The sequence below is a fragment of the Ursus americanus genome, chromosome 2, assembly GCF_024610735.1.
Source record: "Ursus americanus isolate L20-20 chromosome 2, mUrsAme1.1.p, whole genome shotgun sequence".
Lineage (NCBI taxonomy): Eukaryota > Metazoa > Chordata > Mammalia > Carnivora > Ursidae > Ursus > Ursus americanus.
The window spans coordinates 41,325,134-41,347,681 of NC_142128.1; the positions used below are offsets into that span (position 1 = coordinate 41,325,134).

The 22,548-nt window shown below is 57.2% G+C and overlaps 1 protein-coding gene across 2 annotated transcripts in view; it reads right to left on the reverse strand.

The window, feature by feature from the left end:
- The window catches only part of KCNN3 (potassium calcium-activated channel subfamily N member 3), a 137,141-nt gene that overhangs the window by 51,837 nt on the left and 62,756 nt on the right, over window positions 1-22,548 (reverse strand). For both annotated transcript variants that reach the window (XM_045784128.2, XM_045784127.2), the window contains exon 3: window positions 6,974-7,392. In XM_045784128.2, the coding sequence (XP_045640084.1) occupies window positions 6,974-7,392 (419 nt within the window). The remainder of the gene's footprint in view (window positions 1-6,973; window positions 7,393-22,548) is intronic.

Sequence of the window (22,548 nt, forward strand, 5' to 3'; positions counted from 1 at the left end):
AAGTTTCCTTTTAATTGAATTTTTATGGTCTTGTGGTTAGAAAATATGTCTGAAGATTTTTTCTGATATTTTGAAACATGTGGCCAAGAAGTTGATCAATTTTTTGTAATGTTCCATGAATGCTTAAAAAGAAGATGTATTATTTGTTTATGGGCTACAAAGTTCAATATTTATCAATTATTAAAACAGTTATTAATTCAGGTCTCTAGCTCCTTGTTTATTTTTGCATAAAAGTTCACAGTTTGCTGTGTACGGTACTTTTATCCATATTAAATGGTCCTTCTAGACCATTTAATGCTGTTTGCTTTGAATTCAAGTTGGTTTAAAATGAGGACTTCTATTCAGTTGCCCTTTGGTTTGTACTTCCCTAATAAATCTCTGCTGTTCATTTATTTTTCTAGGTCTTTCCGCTTTAGGAACCTCTTCTGTAAACAGCATGAAATCAAATTTTGCTTTTAAATCCCATCCTAAGAGACACTGCCTTCTAACAGGGGAGGGAAACTCAATTATGTTGACTGTTATAAATTGTGAGTTTGTTTTTTCTCATCTTCCTTCATGCTTTCTGTGTTTCTCAATTCTTCCTACTTCTTTGTCTTTCTGTCCCTGCCGTTGTGTGTGTGTGTGTGTGTGTGTCTCCCGCAGGGATGTGGGGAGCGAACGTTCTCAAGGTAGGGAAAGTGGGGCTCTCGGCAGGGTTCTGGGGTCTCACGTCTGCCACTCCCCAGCTCTGGGACCCGGTGTGCTGCTTTGACCTCTCCCTGCCTCAGTTTCCTCCCACGGGGAGCGGAGATCACAGTGGCCCCCACGCCTCACGGAGCTGGGGTGCAGGTTAAGTAAAACAATACTCGGCTGATGCTACTGCTATCCTATCGTCACACCTCAAAACTTCTACCTGCGATTACCTTTAGGTTTGAAAAATGATTTAAACTCTATTTCTCCAATTATTAAAACTGAATGATAGGGTTTTTAACGTTCTCTCCTACCTAAGATGATGAATTTAGCACAAGAGAAATCTAATCCTTCTTAGACTTCTCTCAATTTTTTAATCTGGAGGTTCGCAACACTCTAATTGTTATGGAATCTTTTATCACACATCTACTCTTTCCAGAACCTACTTTTTGTTTGACGTTAGAATTTGGTTTTGCAGTCATGGTCAAATGTATCTGGATTTCATGTTTCCCTGGCTTCAGTGCTGTCCACCTGTCTTTCTTTCACACCATTGCACTAAGACCTTAATTGTGATTCATTCGCCCAAACGTGCAGCTTGTTTCCCTTCTGAGCCCACAAAACTCCAAGGGTGACTTTTGTTCTTGTTTCCCCGACAGGATTGACGCTACTGTCTGCAATTTAGGGTTCCTGAGGAAGGTCTGTTCCATGCTGCCCCTGTGTCCTATGATTGCTTAACCTTTAGAGTCAGTAAATTTTCCAGAAAAACAGTTTATTAGGATATGTCTAGGTATGACGTTGCGTCCCTGTTGTGACTGAGAACAGCTGTTTCCATCTGCCTAATCTTAACCTCCCACCACCCCCAGGCCACCAGTTCTAGAAAAGTTTTCTTGATGTATGTCTTTGATTATGCTGTTATCCAGATTATCCTGGTTTCTTCCTCCAAAATAACTCTAGTTCTCGGGTTCAGCCCTGACTGTAGGGCCTCTGGTTCTGACCTATCGTGCACCTCTCATCTGTGTTCTGTTCCACATTCTGAAAGAACTTTTAAGTGCGTCCTCCACATTCCACATTTTAAAAAATTCAGTGCCTCCGATGTGAATCTTCTTTGTGCTAAGACAGTTTTAGTTTTCTGGAACCCTGTGCTTATGTGAACCAAACACAGTTCCCTTTCATGTCTGCTCCCTCGTCGCTGGCGCAGAAATCACGGCCTCCTTAGCGACGCTCTTCCCTCCCCGCCTCTCTCTCTCTCTCTCTCTCTCTCTCTCTGAAGCATTCTCCTGCCTCTACAATTACTGTCCTCTTTCTTAATTAGCAAATCCGGTTCCAGGGCCTTGGGGAGGATCCCCCTCCCCCCACACTCTGCCAGGAACTCACTGTGCCCTTAGAGGGATCTGCCCAGACCCCTTGGGCTCCCCACCCGCCCCCAGGGCCACTGACTTCTCCTTCCTTCAGCTAGAGGGCAGGCTTCATTCAATGTGGCGGGTACTTCCCCGTCCTCACTAACGGGTCCTCTGATACCCCAAAGCAGTGGTCGGCAAGCTTTTAAAACCACGCACTCCTATCAGTACAAAGATTCTCAGTGTGTGCCCTCCGCTGCCACATGTATATTTATTCCTAGTTGCACGCATGTATTACTGTCGACGCACTTACTGAATACTTAAAGCTTCCGCTTTGCAGGGGCTCCTGGGGGGGGGCTCAGCTGGTTGAGCATCTGACTCCTGATTTCAGCTCAGGTCATGACCTCAGGGCTGTGAGATGGAGCCCCTCCTGGGCCTCCAGACTCAGTGGGGAATCTGCTCGTCTCCCTCTCCCTCTGCCCTACCCCCCCCCATGCTCTCTCTCTCTCTCTCAAATAAATAAATACATACATTTTTTTTTTTTTGGTTTTAAATCCTAAGTTTTGAAATAACAATCACTATGAATAGAAGCTCTGACCCCCGTGGGGCTCGGTGCCCGTGCTGCACAGTAGCCGCTGTGCCTCCAGCCGAAGGGGCCCTGCTCTCAGCTCTGCCCAGCCCACGAGGCCTCGGCCTGGGGGCTGTGTCAACCCCACACCATGGGTCCCGCTGTAGACCGTGTCCCTACCCATTCTTGGAGCTGAGGTCCCCTGCTAGAGGCGGTAGGACTTCGTGGGAAGGAGATGCAGGGGTGGGGGGCTGTTCTCCCTTCCTGGCTTCTGGCTTGCGCAGACCAGAGCAGGGCAGCTGTCCGAGACACGGGCAACGAGGGTGGGGGAAGGAAGCCTCTGTATCCTCCTGCGATGGGAAGGGTGGCTCTGAACGAGAGAAAGAAGGGGCCAGTAGCTGTTTTCCTTCAGTTCCAGGGGCAGGGCCTCCAGAATCCAGTTGCTCATGAGAATACGAACATATAGAAACAGATGAAAATTCACGCCATCACCACTGAAGACCTGTTGACAGGCTGGCCGTGTGCAGAGCTTGGAGCCCCAGGAGGGAAAGTCCAAAGGGATTCCGTTAAAGAGTCTGGAGGCGGTTTACAAAACCTGGCTTGGGATCACAAGACAGTCCGCTTTATCTGTGCTCTGCGAGGCCTCTTTGCCACCCGCAGGGAGATAAACATTCGCCCGTGAGCTGGCAGGCCTCTGCTGAGGGCGGGCCAGGAAAGCCCACTTCTCCAGCCTGCAGCCCCAAGATGGGGCTCTCCACCCGCCAGGCTGCGCGCATGTGAGAGTGTTTAATGAGGAGCTTCCCCGGATGGGCTCTGGGAGGCCTGTGGGAGGCGGGCACGCGGCCAGGAGAATCCCAGAGAACGCGGAGGGCCACAACTGTCAGGCCGGCAGCCGCTGATGGAAGGCCGCTCTGGGGTCCAAGGAAAACAAGCCTGTGTTGTCACTGCCCTCCAGGCAACCAGGAGCTGCCCTCCCCAGAGCGGACGGTGCTGCGTGATTGCCAACTCCCTCTCTTCCTCAGAAGGAGGAAACGTGAAAAACCTTTCCTGTCACATAAAAGCCAACCTAAGAGATGAGAAATGTCTTTTCAAATGCGTCTTGCTGAGGAGGGATTTCCATAGCAACTTCAGAAGTGTGTGTATACAACCAGAGATAAGACCAGACTGATGAAAGGCGCCTGGAATGTGAACAAGGTCCGCCCTGGGAATCAGCAGGCAGGAGTCTTTCTAGAACCTGCCAGGCTGCTATGTGACCTTGGGCAAGTCACGCACCCTCTCTGCCGTCTGAGGTGCCAGCGTCACCCTCCGGTCAGCTGGGCCACAGCACGGCCACTGTGCCCACATCACCCTCCTGCCTGGCCGGCTGCTGCTATCCCCCCAGAGCAGCCCCGCGTCCAGTTTCTGTCTGGTCTGTGTTTGGATGGCTCCTGTGTCAAGAGCTCTGCCCCCTTCTCTAGCACTGGGCGCTGGGAAAGGACAGCGATTGTCTACGCTGGGTTCTGAAAGAAACTGCTTGGTCACTGTAAGACAAGCGCTTCAGCGGAGAAAACATGCTTATTTATACGTGTTTTCACAGTTCCGTAGGCCAGACTCCTGAGAAAGAGTCTCCTGCCGGAGCTTTATTGGGGCTGCTCTCAGCATCAGCCCCTGGGGGCGAGCGGCAGGTAGGGCAGAGGGAAAGATGAAGCCAAGCTGTCAGAGGGGGCCTCGGGCGACCCTTCAGGGGGCCTTGGAGCAGGGAAGGCCCCGCAGGAGCCCGCCTGCAGGAGGTGAGGGGGCTGGGCCTTGACACTCCTACACGGACCAGTCATGGATGCTCCCGGTGCCCTTGACCTGGCAGAGGCTGAGCCCTGCAGCAGCTCAGGGGAGGGGCTTGGCCGCTGACAGCCCCAGGGGCGGGAAGGCCCATGGTCAGGAGCGGGCATGAGGGTGGTGCTCGGCTGCCTGGGAATTTACCAAGTCAGCCCCGAAGACAGCGATAAAGGTCACAAGCACAGACAGCAGGGGCCTGGGATCTAAGCACCAGCCGAGCGGCCTTGAGACTCCCGGGCCGCGGAGTCCCCAGGAAATTCCAGGCCACAGCTCCGAGCCCTGCGACCTCAGGCTGCTGCTCGCTGCCCGTTTCCTCAGCTCTAATGCGGGCACGGTTGCAGCACCTCCATACGGGCCTATGGAAGGCAACAGAGGGGACCCACAGAAGGCATGTCACACAGGACCGGAGGGAGAGCCGGGAACACAGGTGAGACAACGACACCCACCAAAGCTGTGATGTGCCTCGGGTTCCATCTGAGCAGAAGCCATTTGGTCACAGGAGAAGGGGGACCGGCGCGAGGGCTTGGATTGGCTCATTGTTTCTCTGTGCCTTTGCTGGGACTTCGGGCAGAGCCCTGGCAGGCTGCGGGGAGCCAGCGGACCCAGCCTCAGCTCAGAAGCCTTGGCGGGCCCTTCAATGCCAAAGAGAAGGCAACTGAGTACTTTGCAAACTGTACACTTGGAAGCATGCTTATTTTGGGGTAAAAAATAGTCACCGACTTGTGGCAGGTTCAATAAACAATGAAACTCACTTGCCTACACTTCGTTCCGCGTTCGGCGCATGTGCTCGTCTGAACAATGGCGTGAGCACACATGCCAAGCGGGGTTGGTGTGAGGACGGGGAAGGTTTCAAACACCGGAAAGGGCTTTGCAAATTCAATTACAGTTGTTGGAAGACTCGGCTCCAACCAATTAGAAAGGAGAACAGGAAGGCAGGGGCCTACCTGTGGTAGGAACTGGCTGGTTCCCTTTATATGAAGCAGCCGCGGAATTCCCAAGAGTTACCAGCAGCCGTCCATTAGGACGGTTGATTTCCACGACCACTGTTCTGCAGGGGGCAGGCCCACACACTACCTCGTTTCATTGCAACAACAAACCCTGGAAAGGAGGGATTACGACCCCAGCTTGCAGGTGACAGAACCGATGTCCAGGGAAGTACAGTGGCCAGCACGATGTTGCTCAGGCCGGAGTGTGTCGAGGGATGTAGGGCTGGAATCTAAGCACCAGCTTTCCCCGCTGCAGAGAGCGTCTGCTCTCCCGCCCCTGCCCCCCGGAGCAGATGCTGTGTCCCAGCTCACAGGGTGGGGTTCTGAGGGGGTGGGCATCACATGTCCCCGGGGCTTTGCACACAAGAAATGTCTCCCAACCCTGCACAGGCTCACGGGGACTGACCCCGTCATGCTAAGGAGCCCTTGTGGCTGCAGAAGGACACCCTCTCGGTCTGTCTGTGTGTGTGTTGGCCAAATACCTGCAAATAGAACATCTCCAAATAGGTGGGAAATGTGGCTCAACGTACCGACGTGAGATGTTTTTAGCTAACTCTCCTCCACACTTCTGTCTCTTGCTTTGTCTCTGCTGGGACACTGGTGCCTGGAAGATCAGCGATGCAGCTATCGGCAAACTGAGCGGGACTGCCAGATCCGTGTAAACTACCCAGGGTGCTTGCCCGGGCCTCCCCACATGATAAAAATAACTCCTCTCAAGTGAACTTCTCTTTGTTCCTTCTCAAGAGATCCTCATTCTAAAACAAGGACACTGAGGCCCAGAGAGGTGAAGTGACTTGCCCAACGCCTCACAGCCACTTAGGGAGAGAATCCAGGTTTCTAACAGATGTGCTCAGACTCCACATGGGAAATCAGATTAAAATGAATACGCAGGGCTAACTTGAAAGGGACAGGTGTTAGCAAGGCCAGCATGAGGGTGGCAGTGGAGGGAGGTGGCCTTGTCCAGCCCCTGAGCCTCAAGGATGGCAGTTCCAAGGGGCTGGCACTCTGCGTTACAGGTGGGTCTCTATGAGGTCATCTTGCAGGTGAACTTCTTGCCCAGCAGCAGCTCCTGAAATGGTGTTTCCCAAAGTATGTTCCTCCCGTACCGTGCTTCTCAAAATTTTAGGTGCACGCAAATCACCAGGTGAACTTGTTAACATGCAAATTCTACTTAGTAGCTCTGGGATGACGCCCAAGGTCCCACATTCTAACGAGCTGCTGGTGTGTGGACCACACGGCGGGTAGCGAGGGATCAACAGTGTACAACGGTAAGGGTTTTGGGGTGAATACTTTTGAGAATATCTGGACTAAACAAAATTAAACCAGTTTCCTTCCTGGAGGACTTCCCGAAGCCTTGCATATGCTGGTGAGCGCGCTCCCGTCCGAGAGGAAGCCGTAACACAGAGTCGCAAAGTGTCGGTGAGGAAGGGCAGCGAAGGACGCACAGAACGCGCGGCACCGGTTTACAGGGGAGACGGCAGGCGCGGCCCCTGGCGTACCTGCGGCCCGGCCCCTCCCGGCCCCTCCCCCAGGTGCACGGGCACCTGCCGACCTCGGGGCGCACGTGCCCCCGCCCCACCCCCGCCCCGGAGCGCGCGTACCTCTCGCAGACGCGGACGGTCCAGGCGGCGATGATCCACAGCGAGATGCTGAACACCAGCAGCACGGTGCCGGGGCAGATGGTCATGAGCGTCTTCATGACGAAGCGCGTGTTGAAGTTGATCTTGTTGAGCGCGCCGATGCTGCGCGACGACGCGTCGGTGAACAGCTTGCTGTGCAGCAGCATCACGCGCGCGATCAGGTACAGACGCAGGAACATGGGGATGGACAGGATGATGTCCACGTCCGCCTCCGCCCGCGACGGCGTGTACGAGAAGGCCAGGCGCGCTGTCCAGAAGAACTTGTACTCGCCGGGGATGGGGTGGATGGCGCACACCAGCATCTCCAGGCCGATGTGCAGGATCCGCTCGTACGTCATGGCGATCCGCCAGTCGTCCGCGCCGTTGTCGATCACGAAGAGCTGGCGGGAGCAGACAGCCCGTTAGAGCGGCGGGGCTCACCTCGGGGCCGTGTGCTGGGCGCCCTGCTGGCCTCTCCAAACTGCTCCCCGGGCCCCTGCCTGCCTGAGGCGCGCCGAACTAGCTGTTCCAAGAAGAGAGGAAGAACCACTCCTTCTTGTTAAAAGGGCCCTGGAGGGGGTGAGGAGGCGAACCAGTCATGGTTCCTACAGGACGAACCCCCAGGCTCCCTGCATTCCTCTCCCCCTGCAGCAGAGTGTCCGCGGTGGGGATCCTGGAGCCACACTGCCTGGGTCAGAATGCCGACCCCAGAGCCAACTAGCTCTGTGATGGGGGTACCTTAGTGACCCTCTCTGTGCCTCAGGCTACCCCGGCTGGCGGCCGGCCCTGTGATGCTGCTCTGGGTCCACGTGCACGGGGGTCAGAAGCCCGCCTGGCATCCAGGAAGCCCTCACCCTCCTTGCAGCGGAGGCCCCTGCGGCCACACCACTAAGGTGAGCACCTGCTGTGTGGCCAGCCCTGGCCGGGCTGGGGCCCACATATGGGGCAGGCCCAGGCCTCGGCCCCAAGGAGGTCCCTGAGGAGTCGAGGCTCGACAAAACAGCCCTGAGCTGTTCCCCGGGGGGGACCAGCCGGGGCTCAGCGGTTCTCGTGAGGAAGGTGTGACTCCTAGCCAGGAGAGGGTACTCAGCCCAGCAGCCTGCCAGGACCCCCCTCCCGCCTTCCCCAGTGCAGCTGAGCCGGCGGGGGGAGGGGGGCTTCCAGACACAGCTTTCCACCATCTGCAGACACAGAAATGCCCTAACGGCTGCTCGGTGGGTCCCCTCTGCTCCTAACTGCCACCAACGGGCCAAGCCATGGCAACGTGACTGCTGGCCAGACTCTTCAAATACAAAACGAAAACCATCCACCCTATAATAAAGAATTGCATCGGGTTACCATAGTAACCGGGTTCACTGTGGGCAGGAACCCAAGACGAGTCACAGACCTCTCTGACTCCCCGATAGGGAGGGAGACTGTAGGCCCTCCATGTTACGAGAGGGGGCACATCACGGCTCTGCCCAGATTGACAGGAAGGCGGGCGCTGACACCCCTCTCACGTGCCCCCGCGGGGTTCAGTTTCCTGGTGCGGACAGAGGGGGGGCGGGGTGGCAGAGGAGCAGAGGCGGGCGAGCTACCCGGAGTCTCCACATCCAGTTATTAGCTGTGTGACCTTCGGCAGGTCATGCACTTCTCTGAGCCTGTTCCTGCCTCTCTGTCACGGAACTATTCATCACGAGCCTGCCCGTCTCACGGGATTAGCGTTGGGATCCAGTAATACAGATAACACAGGAAATGTGCTTTACCAGCTACTCTAAAAACGGCCTGTGGGCACGCATAAGCAGTGTGTGTCCATGGGGGGCGTGGGTGGGCTGGGGGCTGGATCTGCTCGCTGCCAGGTGGGGCTCCGGGGCAGGGGTCTGTGGGTCTGCAGGGTGGCCGATGTGCCCCAGAGATTCCACGGCTGTGCCGCACGAGGACCCCCTTATGCCCACTGGGCCACAGGGCAGCCCCGCTGCTCTCGCCCTGGGCAGTCCCCACCCCGCCACGTTCTCGCTCAGCACCCCGCGTGTCCCCTGCGCACTGCAGGTCTCGGTGCACGCCCATCGTGCTTCCTTGCTCCTTGTCTGTCTCTCCCCTGGAACGCTAGACCCACTCGCAGAGTTTGTTGAAAACACCCGTACCTGGGCGCGCCCAGACCAAGCAGATGGGAGCCTCTGAGTGTGAGGCACTGGCATTGGGATGTTTCCTCGAGCTCTCAGCTGACTCTAAAGTGTCTCCCAGACCGGGAGCCACCAACACAGCCGGCCTCTCGAGGGACAGGGGCCGTGCCCTCCTTGTTCCCTGTGGCGCCTCCAGTACCCAGCCCCGTTCTGCACACGGAGCAGGTGTTCAGTGAACGGAAACAGCTGCTTACTGTGGGAGCCGGCACGGCTGAGCGCCCCTCTCTTGGGCTCAGTCTCCTCCTCTGAGGAGTGAGGGGCAGGTCAGATGGTCTCCTCTGAAGACCCTCTGGTTTGGCAGCTCCCACCTCTTGGGTGTTCGTGAGGCTCGTGAGCTCTCCAGCGACAGGACCTACTCCTGGTGCGTCTCCTCTCTCCCCAGCCCCTGGGACGGCAGCTGGCGCACGGTGGGCAGGCACTGGAGCTTTAGCGACTAAAGGGTGTGTAGTTGGATGACTGTGTCAAGTGAAAAAGAGGACAGATGGCCAGTGCCCCTTGTCGACCACCAGGATGGGAATTCCTGTGAAAGACGCATTCCTAAGCCTGTGGCCAGTGAAGTACCTAACAGTCCACCTTACACCACGGGCAGGGCGCCCTCCGTTCCCAGGGGTGGTCCAATCTGGAATAAATAAATAAAGCCTTAAAAAGTTCTGGAGCTTCTCGGGAACCGGGATCTCAAGCAGCACTGGGCCAGAGGGGTGAGGGGAAGGGGAAGCAACTCCAGCAAAGGACTGTCCTCCCCTGCGCTGTGGTCCCAGCCACGCAGCGCCGGCTCTGGGGCAGCCCGTCTGAGGGTGGTGGAAGCACACCGACGTGATGTGGGGGCAGCGGCGCCAGGGAGCCCTCTTGAGCTCAGCTCTGGGCAGTCACGGAGCAGAAGCCTCAGAGGCCCCGGGCTGACCCAGGGGCTTCCTCCTACAGTGGCCCTCAAACGCTGGCTTCCCCACGTGGGGAAGGACTGCCCCATTGTCCCCGTTGCTGGGAGTTTCTGCCTCCTAAGCCTACAAGAGTGACCTCAGTCATTTGGGTCTGGCCAGCCTGAAGGAGCAGGGCCCAGTGCCAGGCCCACGAGCCCGGGCGTCTCCTGCTCGGAGCGCCCGGCACGGAGCTGGCTCCACAGCTGGTCCTTCCTCCACTCAACTAGTGGTTCTGAGAACCTGGAGGAGTTTCAGGTGTGAGGGTCACCTGAGAGCTTCAGGAAGGAGACTTAATGTGACAGCACGACCCCACACGTCCCTTCACGGAGCTTGTAATTAGAGAGAAAGGAGAACCAAGTCAACTCAACTCAACTCCGTTCAGCAGAACCGCTGGTAAGAACCGCCTGCAGATGCTCCTTGACAGACAAAGGGCTCCCGACCCACCAAACATCGCAGCTTAGCCTGGCCGACCCTAACCGAGCCCCGAGCACGGGCGCTAGCCTGCCGTCTGCAAACTCACGGGGGCTGGCCTGCCGTCTGCAGACTCACGGGCGCTGGCCTGCCGTCTGCAGACTCACGGGCGCTGGCTGCCTCCCGTCGTGTCTCAAGGCCGCACCGGAAGTGGCAAGCAGACGCCTGTGTGCGGGCAGAGGGCCCGTCAGTGTGCCCGCGGCTGACCCCAGGGGCCGCCCCCACGCATCACGAGGGAGGGCCGTCTCATGTGTTCCCAGCCCAGAAAAAGACCCCTGTCCACAGTTCAAGCGCTGCTTTCTACTGAGTGCCCAGCACTTTCACAGCATCGCGAAGTCTGAGACTCGTGAGTCAAACCGTCATAAGTCGGGGACCACGCACAGTCCTGGAGATCTGCTGAGGGAGTAGATCTTCCGTGCTCTCTACCGAGAAGGTAACGATGTGGGGGACGATTGTGTTCATGAACTGGCCTGGGGCGGTCATTCCACGATGCAGACTTGGAATGTACACAGTTTAACTTGTCAGTTATTCCTCAATAAAAAGAACCAACCAGGTGGGGACACGGTGGGGACATAAATACACACGTCCAGGGGGAATCAGCTTCTAACCTCCAGTAGCTCTACTGTGAGAGGCAGGCCGAGGGTGCGTCTGGGAAGCTTCTGGGCGAGACAGGGCCTGGAAGGCCTGTCACACACACGTGTGTGGCCACTTATTCAAAGGACCCCCCATCCCCTTGCTCACTTCTTTACACCACGCTTCGCCTCTGCTCCCAGCGCGAGGTGCCGTCCATCTCTCAGCCCCTGGAATCTGAACTCAGCCATGTGCCTTTCTTTGGCCAGTGGGGTGTAGGGGTCGGGAAGGGTCCGTGCAGTGGGGCCTGCTCTGGACACCCGTTTTCCCTGTCACCCCCGCCTGCAGCCAGTACCGGCTGCACGACCCCAGGGGAGACCAGGCCAGATTGCCGACCCACACTCATGAGGGAGGGAGTGTCGCTTCAAGACGTTGATTTGGGGGTGCTTTCTTATGCAACAGAAGTAACACATGGCAAACCCAGCTCACGCACGTACGGAGCACACGTGTTGGAAGAGTTGGCCAGTCTGCCCGCAGTGCCCCACATTTCCCTCGAGCGTCCAGAGGCACTGCCACGGCTCCCCCGTCCGGGCGGGTCAGTCTGTCTCAAGTAACCGAGCAACCATCTGGGGAGGGGACCATGACAAGGCACACCAGCTTCCCCCACCCCTACCCCATCCTGGGGATACATCATTTCATAGATCTGAGAATAACTCCATGCCTTGAAAAAGCTGTTTTGCAAGCAGTTTAGTTATTTTGCAGGCTAAGTGCCCCTCACGTGTGAGGAAGTCAGCCAGTAGAACCGAAGAACAAAGGCAAGACAACTGGCGGGTGGGGGGGGGGACCTGCAGGAGCAGCCACTCCTGCCGGCAGAATCGGGGGTAAACTGCTTAGCCCGCAATGAGTGAGGAGGTCAGTGTGAGCGTCCTTTCGTTGAACGGCCAGGTAGAGGTATAAAAAAGCCCCAATTTCCCTTACTTGCGAATTCTCCAGAAACCCTCGCACAGGAGCTGTGGTGCACGGGTCCGTCCACCTGTGGCCCTGCCTGGGTCAGACCAGTCTGCACACCTGCCTCTGAGCTGCTCCCAGAGCGAGTGTGCGGTTCATCGGCTCCCACAGGGCCGCCACCCAAGGCCCATCTGGTCCCTCAGGACAGGGGCCTACGTGGCATCTCGAGCCCACACGGGGCGGCGGGGTCGGGACTGGCGGCCAGGGGCCCATCCTGGAGCCTGCCCAGTGACCCTGGCGGCAGAGCACCTGCCCTCCCCTCGGAGACACACAGGAAACCAGCCTTTTTTTTTTCCTTTTAGGCAAAATAAGTTTGGAGTTGATTCACTGGATTCGCCAGCTTCACTGTTCTATTTTGAAAGCCTGAGGTCTTTCAGGTTCTTTATATAAGGAACATCTTTCATCAAAATGTTCTCAGCTGTTAGGGGAGATCCTGCTTAGACATTTTCTGACTAACCTGAAAAACTTTAATTCTCATGCAACTATGAATTTTTTTAAATTAAAGGAGAGGAAGTGGAAAAGGCCTTTTGTGTTCTCTACTGTTCTCTCTCTGTGGGAGAAAAACTCCAGGGAAGATTTTCATCATTTAAAAAAATATATGCAGAAAAAAAAGCAAAAGAAAAAATAAAAGATTTCTTAAAATTCAGTAATTTTATATTATACATACGTATATATTTAATATATATATTATATAAAATATACATCTTTTAAATCCTGGAGCATATATTATGCATGTACACCATTACTATGGGGGTTCCCATGGAAACAAGATCACAAGTCCTGTAATACCTAATTAGGTTTCCCCAAGGACAAGAGCTGATTACCAGGGATGAAATTCATGTCTGGGTTTGCAGTGATGGTTAACAAAATTTCCAGTCTGTGAAGGTGCCATGGAGCCCGCTGAAGAAAGGGAGGAAGGGGGAAAAAGCAAAGGTATACAAAACGTACCTCTGAACGAGGCCGGCGAGAACATGGGCTGCCAGGAACGTATGTGATTCCACCGCCACCAAGACTCTCAGCGGGCAGGGGGTGCGCTAGCCAGCTCCGTGTCCTTCCAAGAAACCCTCCCCGTCGGAAAGTGCTGTGCCTTGTGTTCCACGGGGGCTCTCGGCCCAGCAGAGTCTACCCACGGGCTCCCTTGGTGTGTGCAAGAGCCACGGGACTTCTGAGCCTGAGGTTTGTGTGGGACGGCCAGGGACAAGTGCTGACCATAAATCCTTTCTTGTCCCCAGTTCTTGGAGAATGAAAGCCAGTGATGGAAACTGAGAAAGCAAGTATGTTTCATGCACAAAACAAGAATTCTTTGACCCCTGGCCATGACACCACCGGGATGAGCATTTTGCCACTAACTGTCCACGTGTGGGCAAGTCCCTGTCCCTCTCTGACCCTCCAATCCCTCATCTGGAACATGGAAGGATGGGTCCGTTTGTGACTTTCTGTTTTCTCTTAGCTGTGGAGCCATTTCTTCTAATGAGACTTTTCACAGAAGCCCAGTATGGGGAACAGATAAGTGTGAGCTGTTCCAGTCGAAAGGGTAGAGAAAAGCATTGGGAGACCAACTGTTCACCAGCGCCTCCAGCCTAGCCCTCCGTGGCGGCCCCATACACTTCTGACAACCTTTCTGTTGGAAATCCTTTGGCGGGACCAGCTGGCCTCTGGCTGCAATGAAGGGGAAGGCCTGGTGCTGGAAATCAAGGGGCTTTGGGTCTAGGTCAAGAGATGCTGATGCCCGGGCATAAAACTTGACCCAGATCAGTTCGCTCGTTCGTTCATTGATTGATTGATTCATTCATTCATTCAATCGTTCATTCAATGTGGGTTGAGTCCCTATTATGTGACAGCCTCCAAGCTAAGCTCTAGGGATAGACCAGGGACAAGTAGACAAGGCCTCTTTCCTCAGGGAGCTTACATTCAAGTGGAGAAAAAACAGATAATAAACAGGTAAATGGTGAACTTCAGGGTGCCTGCCTGGTCGGAGGGGACTAAGACGCGGCAGAGGTGTTGAGAGAGCAGCCTGGCTGCAGGAGTGCGGTCCCAGGCGGACCGCCCAGGCAGCTCTCTGAGGGGCACACCTGTGAAAGGTGAGCCTGCAAGGACACGCGGCACAGGCAGGGACAGCAGGTGCAAGGGCCCCCGGCACGGTGGGGCTGGGAGCATTTGAGAGAACAAAGAAAGAAGGCCAGCATGGGAAATAAGCCAGGGTGGCAGCAGATGGGGCCCAGAAGCCATCGGGGGGAGCTGCATCCAGGGACGGGGAGACCACCAGCCCACGCCCAGCAGAGCCACAGACACTTGGTCACCACTCCCTGAAGACAGACGGCCCGTGGGTTGAACGTGTGTCTGTGTTAGTCAGCCCGGGCGGCTGTTACGAAGCACCACAGACCGGCGGTTAAACAGCTGAGCGGCTGGGTCATCGCCCAGCGGCCGGGAGTCCCAGCGCAGAGCAGCCTCGGCCAGGCTCCGGCGAGCGCCCCTCCCCCACACGCGGCAGAGGCCTCGAGGACATTGCTGGTCTTCTAAGTGGTCCTATCGGCTAGGCCGCTCTTGAGCCTTCGTTTAGCCTTAATTACTCCCGAAGATCCCATCTCGGCAGCCAGTTACACTGTGGGTGAGGGCTTTGACACGGGACGTGCGGGGGGCGCGATGCAGCCCACAGTAATGTTCCCGTGTGTTCCCGTGTGCCAGAAGCCCGACTGCGGGCCAACACAGGTGATCCCGCACACGCTGTCTCCGCGAGGAAGCCGTAGTGTTCCCGTAGAACCCATGGAGGCCAAACCAGGCCCCCCAGGCCCTCGCCGTCACCTGCCGACCCACTAGGTTAGGGACCAGCCAGTCTGAGTTCTACTTTGCTCCTCGTAAAGAAGGTTCAAGGCCACTTCTTCGCGAAGAATCTTCACTGACCGCAGAATCAATACACGGCTACCGCGGGCTGGGTCCGCAGCACTCTGGGGGCCCCACGTGCCGGTCAGCCGTCCACACCGCTCTCCCTCTGTGGAGCTAAGACAAGCGCTTTCATTTCCACAAGACATGCTCCTGTCACCTTTCCCGATCGTGCCCAGCCCCTCCGGTGCGTAGATCTGGTGGGGAGCCCCCAGTGGGAAGAGACCCCCCCCCCGCAGCATGTTTGCTAATGAAGAGGATTCCTTTGGGCACAGCTGGGGTGGTTCAGAGCAGACCTACACCGGCCTTACATGGCCTGCCCCAGAAATGAGCAGGCGAGCTGGAGGCTGGGGGTGGCAGGCTGGGGGGTCAGGAGGAGAGGGTCAGTGGTGGCTGAGGAGCACCTGGCCCAGGTGGGAGGGCAGAGCCCGCTCAGAAGCCGCTGTCACTGCCTGGAGGCAGGAAGAGTCACGAGTTCAAGGCCATGTTGTCGGTCGTGCCACCGGCAACATCACCCCCGGCCCTTGCTCCCGAGCACAGACAAGGCCTCGATCATGGGTCCTGGGGGAAAGGGCCCAGGAGGTGACCGGTGCCCGCAGGGGTCCCCACATGCAGGACGGGGCTGAGAATTCAGTGGGAGTCTGTCACCAGAGGAGCTGCCAAGAGAGACACGGAGTCCCCAAGGGTCCCCAGAGACCTCTGGGGAGACACCAGGTACGGCCTTGTGTGGGGCGGGAGCTTGTGCCCAATTCTACCTGAAGCACGAGCAGGGGGCCCACCCTTGGGTTCCAGTGGCCACAGCCTGGTATCTTCCATCTTCCGTTGCTGCTGGAGCAAGTGATGGAGAACGCAAACCAGACGGAGCCCCTTCCCGGCCACGAGAGGCTTTCGGGGGCTCCCCGGAGCGGTTGGGGCCAATCCAACCTCCCAGCTGTACTTGGAAGGGGGCCCTTCCCCCACATGGCCCCACGTGGCCCCCCTGCCACCCTGGCATCTCGTTCCAGCCAACCCGAGTCACTCACGATCCCAGAACTTGTGTCCCTCTGAGTTCTGTACAAGCGGCTCCCTCCTGTCCACGTCCTCCCCAAGGCACTCCTCTCACCGCGGAGGACCCAGATCAAGTCTCTCCTTCTGCAGGCAGAGTCGGGTGCCCTCCCCGGGACTCCCCAGCCCTGTGCCCCATGCCGCCACAGAGCCAATCCTCAAATAGTAGCCAGGAAAGGTCTGCAGTGCTAACCCCAACTTCGGGGGATGTGGGGCGGGAGCAGTGGGGTGCCGGCCATCTCCGTCCCCCATTACACCAGACACCACGTACTGCAGCCTCCCTGTGCTCGGGCATTACCTCATTTAGCCCTGAACAGGGCTCTGGGGTAGGTGTCATCATTCCCATTATACAGATAGGGAAACCGAGGCGCAGAGAGGTTAAGTAACGTGTTCAAGCCACACAGTTAACAAGGAGCAGGTCCAGGCTCCCAAGCCGGGGCCGACAACCCTGAGCATGTGTCCCGTCCAGGCTCCGCGTCCTGGGGTTTGTCCATGCAGGCCAGGTCAGCGGGTGCCTCTGGCGGGTCAGGGGGTGAGAAGATTCCTGAGCACCCGCTGCATCGGGCTGAGAAAGACTGTTTTCTGCACAGGGAGTTTCTGATAGTTTCCATTTGCTTTTGACACGGGAACCCCTCCTGCCGAGCACGTGCGGAACAGCCGTGCCCTCCCGGGGCCTGTTTACTACTGCGCAGGGGGTCCTTCATCCTGGCTCAGGGGGCATGTTTGCTAAAAATAAAGAAGCTTCTGGATTTTTCTGCAATCGGGGGAGTGAGGAACCAGGTCAGGACCAGGTGCTCGTGGTGGGGGGCAGTGTTTGTTCCCCAAATGACTGACATGCCGTCAGCTGGGGGACCGCCGAGCCCCCCGCTCAGCGGAGCTGTCCTGCTCGGTGGAGGCGGGTGCTTGGCTTGACCCAGGTCCGTCTTAGTCCTCACAGCGGCCCCCCGTTTACAGGGCTGACGTCCCCAAGACTGCACAGCGAGTGAGCGGTGGAGACAGGATTTGAATCTGGAGTCCACACTCTCATCTAGTAAGACATTGGCCCCGACCCGAGCCGCGGGACCAGAGGTTTGCAGCTGCTTGTCACTGAGCCTGCCCCCCCAACTCCCACCCCCGCTCCCACGGGGCTCCTGGAGGACAGATGGCCTCTGGGCAGGACACGCACAGGCCACCCCTCACAGGCTCAGCAAACGCGGGCTGCCCCAGTGAATGTGCAGATGGTGGCAGATTCTCTGAAAAGGGGACAGTTAAGGTCTGAGGACGATGTCATTGTGACTCTAAAGGAAAACATTTTAATTGTTCACCATTTCTGTAACTGTCCCGAGGCAAAATCGTCTTTTGCAACATATGTGCAAGATAAAGAAACCAGAGTATTTAAAGAGAATTGCTAATAACAACTGCTAATAATTAAAAAGAAGAAGAAAAAAGAAAGAAGAAAGCCAGCGAGGACACGACCTGAACTCGCATCCGAGGAACAGCCGCGTAGGTCACGGTGCTCACACTGCGGAACCGCCGGCAGCTGGTTTTAAAAACTAAGGGGTCGGGGCGCCTGGGTGGCACAGCGGTTAAGCGTCTGCCTTCGGCTCAGGGCGTGATCCCAGCGTTATGGGATCGAGCCCCACATCAGGCTCTTCCGCTATGGGCCTGCTTCTTCCTCTCCCACTCCCCCTGCTTGTGCTCCCTCTCTCGCTGGCTGTCTCTCTGTCAAATAAATAAATGAAATCTTTAAAAATAAATAAATAAAAACGAAGGGGACTGATGGGTATTGACTTCGGAAATATTCGTGTTACAGTATTACGTAAAAAGTGAAAATCGCAGTGTAGTGGGTACTGTGTGAGTCCTTTTTTTTAAAAAAAAGAGCAAACAGCAGCACGTAGAAGCCAAACCTCCGGGTGCCCGTCTGCGCACGTGGACGGGGCGAGCCCTTGGGCGTCTGGTCCCCGCCGTGAGTGCCGGCGCCCCGAGGACAAGGATGCGGGCTAAGAACCAGGGAAGCTACTGGCTCTTTCCCTGTAACAGCGAGAACACATTTGGGTGAAAACAAGCTCATATTGCTCTTATAATCCTGAAAACCCAAGAAAGCATTTCTTGCGAAGAACTGCCCCGGGGAACCTACCAGCTGAGCCCAGTGGGGATGTTTCATGGTCGTTCTCGGAGGGACATCAGTCTCCTGAGCCCTTCCCTCCCTGTCGTCCTCCACAGAGAGCTTTGAGGCCCAGGAACAAAGCCCGGCTGGGCTCCCCTCGAAAGGCCATCCCCCGGGCCAGCGTCATCACCGCCCCACAGCCCGTCTGGCCAAGCCACCCCGTGGAAAGGAATTCCGCAAGAACTCCTTCGAGGCTCGGCGCCTGGGCGCACTCAGGCTGCAGGCAGGGAAGGCCACCGTGCCCACCCGCCCACGCGGCCAGAGGCCTGGGCTCCAGGAGGAGGTGGTCTTCCTTCCAACTGCAGACATAAAACTCGCTCCAGCGTTCCCCCTGTTCAGGAGGGAGGGGCAGGGACAAGCACAGGGGCCACAGTCACCACATGGCTACTGGTGGTGAAGCCTCATGGGGGACTTGGCCACCATGTGCCAGGCCCCACGGGGCACGGTGGAGACGAGGATGTACGTTCTTGCCCAGCTGGGGGCTTGGAAATTAGCGGGCACAAGCAAAGACGAGGTTGTGGAGGCGACCAGCTGGGCGTCGAGGGGCGGAAGAAGGGCGGGCACTATTTGCTCCGCGTCCACTCCTGGCACCGCCCTGGACGTAGACCCCTGGGGCTCCTGCTCCAGGTCCCCTACACAGAGGGCCATGCTCCATGCCTCCTCCGGTCTACAGAGCCGTGTCCTCCCCACCTTGCCAGCCACCTTCGGATATCCAGGACCCCGAATTCCCCGTCTGAGCCTGCCTCCACGGCCTGCATGCCCCTTCCCCAGCTGTGCTCTGGTAGGCAGACCACAGCGACCTGTATGCGGCTCTAAGCCTGAGAGGTGGCCAAGGGGGGGGGGGGCAGGCGGGGCTCGGGCCTGGGGGCTGGGAGGTGCCTGGGAGTCCTCAGGGCAATGCATGAGTGGGGGATGGTAGGGATTCGGGGCTGGGGGCTTGGGTACTGCCACTGAGGCTGGCCCCAGGCCCTGAACATAGGGGTCTGCCCATAATCCTTTCTGACTGTGTCTGTGGGGGGGTGGGGTATATACAACAGCAGTAGCTGTATTTTCTAGATTGTTCCCAGGTCGGGCCAACAGGACTCTGCCCCTCCTTCTCAGATGGCCCATCCTACCTCCACCCTCCTGCTGTGGCTGCCTCAGGCCGGGGCTTCTGCGGGCACTAGCCATGGGAAGGGGGCCCAGGGCGCATGTTTGGGAATGTCTCCTGGAGAGTCCCTGGGCTCGTCTGCATACTGAAGGTTCTGAGAATCCCTAAGGAAAAGGAGCCTGCTGGCCTCTGAGACGCAGTTTCCCACCTGACTCTAGTGTGCGCGTCAAGGCAGACTGGGAAGTGGGGGGCACGGGGTGCCGTCAGGCACCCGCGCTCCTGTGGACCAGGACAGCCACACACGCTGGCCTCCCTCAACAGGTGCCGTGGGCACCCTGGAGCCGCCACCGAGGCCGAGGCAGCTCTGGGCGCCAGGCTCTCGTCAGCCAGCACCGCGGGCTTGGTGGGAAATGACGTGACGAACAGGACACAGTCCGCACCAGGTTGCGGGCACGGCTCTCAGTGCTCCGCAAACACCAGCGCCTTTAACCCCCAAAACAACCCGGTGCGGTGGGCCCTGTGATCATCGAATCTAAGGACGAGGAGACTGAGGCAGGATGAGTTAGTGACTTGCCCAAGGTCACCCAAGGTCACGCAGCTGGGCAGTGGTGGAGCCTGGACCCAGCGCAGGCCGTCTGGCTCCAGAGTCCACGTGTATTTGCGCCACCGATGCTGTAACAGGTCAGCACAAAAGTCAGGACCTGAAACGACGCGAGTTCTGCTCCTGCAGTTCTAGAGATCGGAAGTCTGAAATCAGCCTCCCGGGACTGAAGCCAAGGCTGTGGGCAGGCCTGACCCTCCTGGGCCCCCGCTCCGCGCCCTTTCCTGCCCCTCCTGCTTCCCGGGGAGTTCCCACACCTCGCACTTCCTCTCCTGTCACCGAGTCTCCGAACCCCTCGGAGTTCCCACACCTCGCACTTCCTCTCCGACTCCCTTTCGTAAGGACACTTCCGACCACCACTAGGGTCCACCCGGAAAATCCAGCATTACCTCCCTGTCTCAAGATCCCAAATGTGAGCACACCTGCTAAGCCCCTTTTGCCACCTCAGGTAATACTCGCCGATTTCAGGGACTGTGCCTGGGTCCTTGGGGGGGGGCCGTTATTCAGCCCATCACACCGTGCTTTTCTCCCCTGTGCTACGCGAGCTTAGTTTTAAGAACATGCTGGAGGGTGTCGTCATTCTACAGACTGGAAGGCTGAGCCTCTGAGAAGTCCATGAACTGCCAAGGGTCACCCAAGCGGCCAGGGGCGCAGCTAGGACAGACAAGGAGGACTGGCCGCTGCGCCTGCGCCTGCCGCTGGAGGGCCGCGGGTGTGCGGTGCCTCGGGGGTTTGAAGCAGGCGCTGCTGTGGCTCCATTCTAGACAAGCCCTCTGGCACCCCAGCCCCCCGAAAACCTGACGAGGGCTCTGGACTTGCCCCCCACAAGACGCACTCACAGGCCACCATTTGCAGACCTTCCTGGGAGTTCAGAGGCACCCCGTTCGGGGGGCTCCGTCCCGAGAGCAAAATCCTGAAGAGGTTTTGGCGCCCCTGTGTTCACCGCAGTTATATTCACAAAAACCAGAGGTGGAAACGTCGCCCGAGTACCTGCCACCGAAGGATGGACGGAGGAGCGAGACGAGGTAGAGACTCGTCGCTCAGCCTTGAGAAGGAGGGAGATTCTACCCGGCGCTACGACGTGGACGAACATCGAGGACTTTACACTAAGTGAAATACCACAATCCCCCCCCAGCCGCCGGTCACAATAAACACAAACACGTGATGCCGTGAGGACTTTGAGTCGTCAGACCCGCAGAGACAGAAAGGAGGTGGCGGCCGCCAGGGCTGGGGCAGGAGGGGCCGGCAGTCAGTGTCCGATGGGCACGGAGGTTCGGTTTTGCAGAGTGAGGGGTCCTGGGGGCGGCCGGCCGCGGTCATGGTACAACCGTGTGAACCCATTTGGTGCCCTGAAGCGGGCACTTAAAGTGGTTGAGATGGTAAACGTGAAGTCGCGTGTTTTACCACAATTTAAAAAAAGGACCACTTGCTTAATCTGAGAGTCCAGGCAAGGCAGGGCCATGTCTGTCCCTTCCTGTGGCCCGTGCGAGGGGGGCTCCACAGCCATCTGCCCGTGACCTCTGAACCGGGGCGGGGGGCGGCACTTCTAGAAGCCATTAAACAGCTACCCCACGCGTAAAGACAAAAACAATCGAAGCCCTGAGCACGGGGAGGGGGGTGGAGGCAGACAGGATGAGTGTCCGGTTGCTGCTGTGAGAGAGAACGAGGGCTCTTGCCCAGGCTTCAGACAGATGTCCGAAGGGAGCAGGCGCTCCGACGGGAATCTTGCACATAACTTGAGAGCGATGCCATGCCTCTCCCGTGGCTGAAAGTGCACGGCTTTGTGACAGTTGTGTTCCCCTGTTGCCAAACGAATGGGGTTATAAGATACCTGAGGCTTTCTGAATCTCCCTGCGGCGTGCAGGGACTCAGCAGGAAGAACCACGCCTACTCCGAGACTCGGCTCGCATCCCTCCAGGCACCGTGCCAGCCTCTCAGACGCCTACCAACCGTCTAAGAACATCCCGTCCGTAAAGGCATCCTTCCGCGGGGCCGGGGGGCGGGGAGCAGAGGGAACGCCGTGATTGCAAGAAAACCCAAGCCAGAGCAGCAGGTGGAGGTAACCATCCACGGAGGTGGGCCACGGGGGGTGCAGAACTGGGAGTGGGGTGCAGGTGGAGGAGCGAAAGTCCCGTCTCCACCGTGGGGTCTGGAAAGGGAACTCCCTGATGTTGCTATCGGGCATCCCTTTGTGGAGGGTCAGCTGGCCCACCCTTCTCGTCCCCCCAACCTGTGCTGCGTCTGCAGCCAGACCCTCCCCCCCACCAGGGAATTGTATGAAATAGCCTTTCATCCAGCGACAGAAGAAGGTGGGCTCTTAGTGGAGCCCGGTCTATAAATACAGGGTAACAATGGGAACCAGAATGTTCCACAGGAAACCGGTAGGACCTGACCTCCCCACACAGAGCACAGAAGATTTTCACAGGGATTTCTGCAAGCGTCCTTCCCAATTACAATCCCAGAGAAGCAATAATGAACCTACGACTTTATTCAGGTAATATCCATGGGACATAGTTCTCTTTAAAAGGAGAGGAAATTTGCATGTTCTGTTGTATCCATCCTTTACTCCAGTGTAACTGGTCCCAAAGAGGCTTTAACTACAGCAACAGGGATTTTGGTTACAAAGATGCCAAACCTTGCAGGGGGAGGGGAAGGAGGGACATCAGAG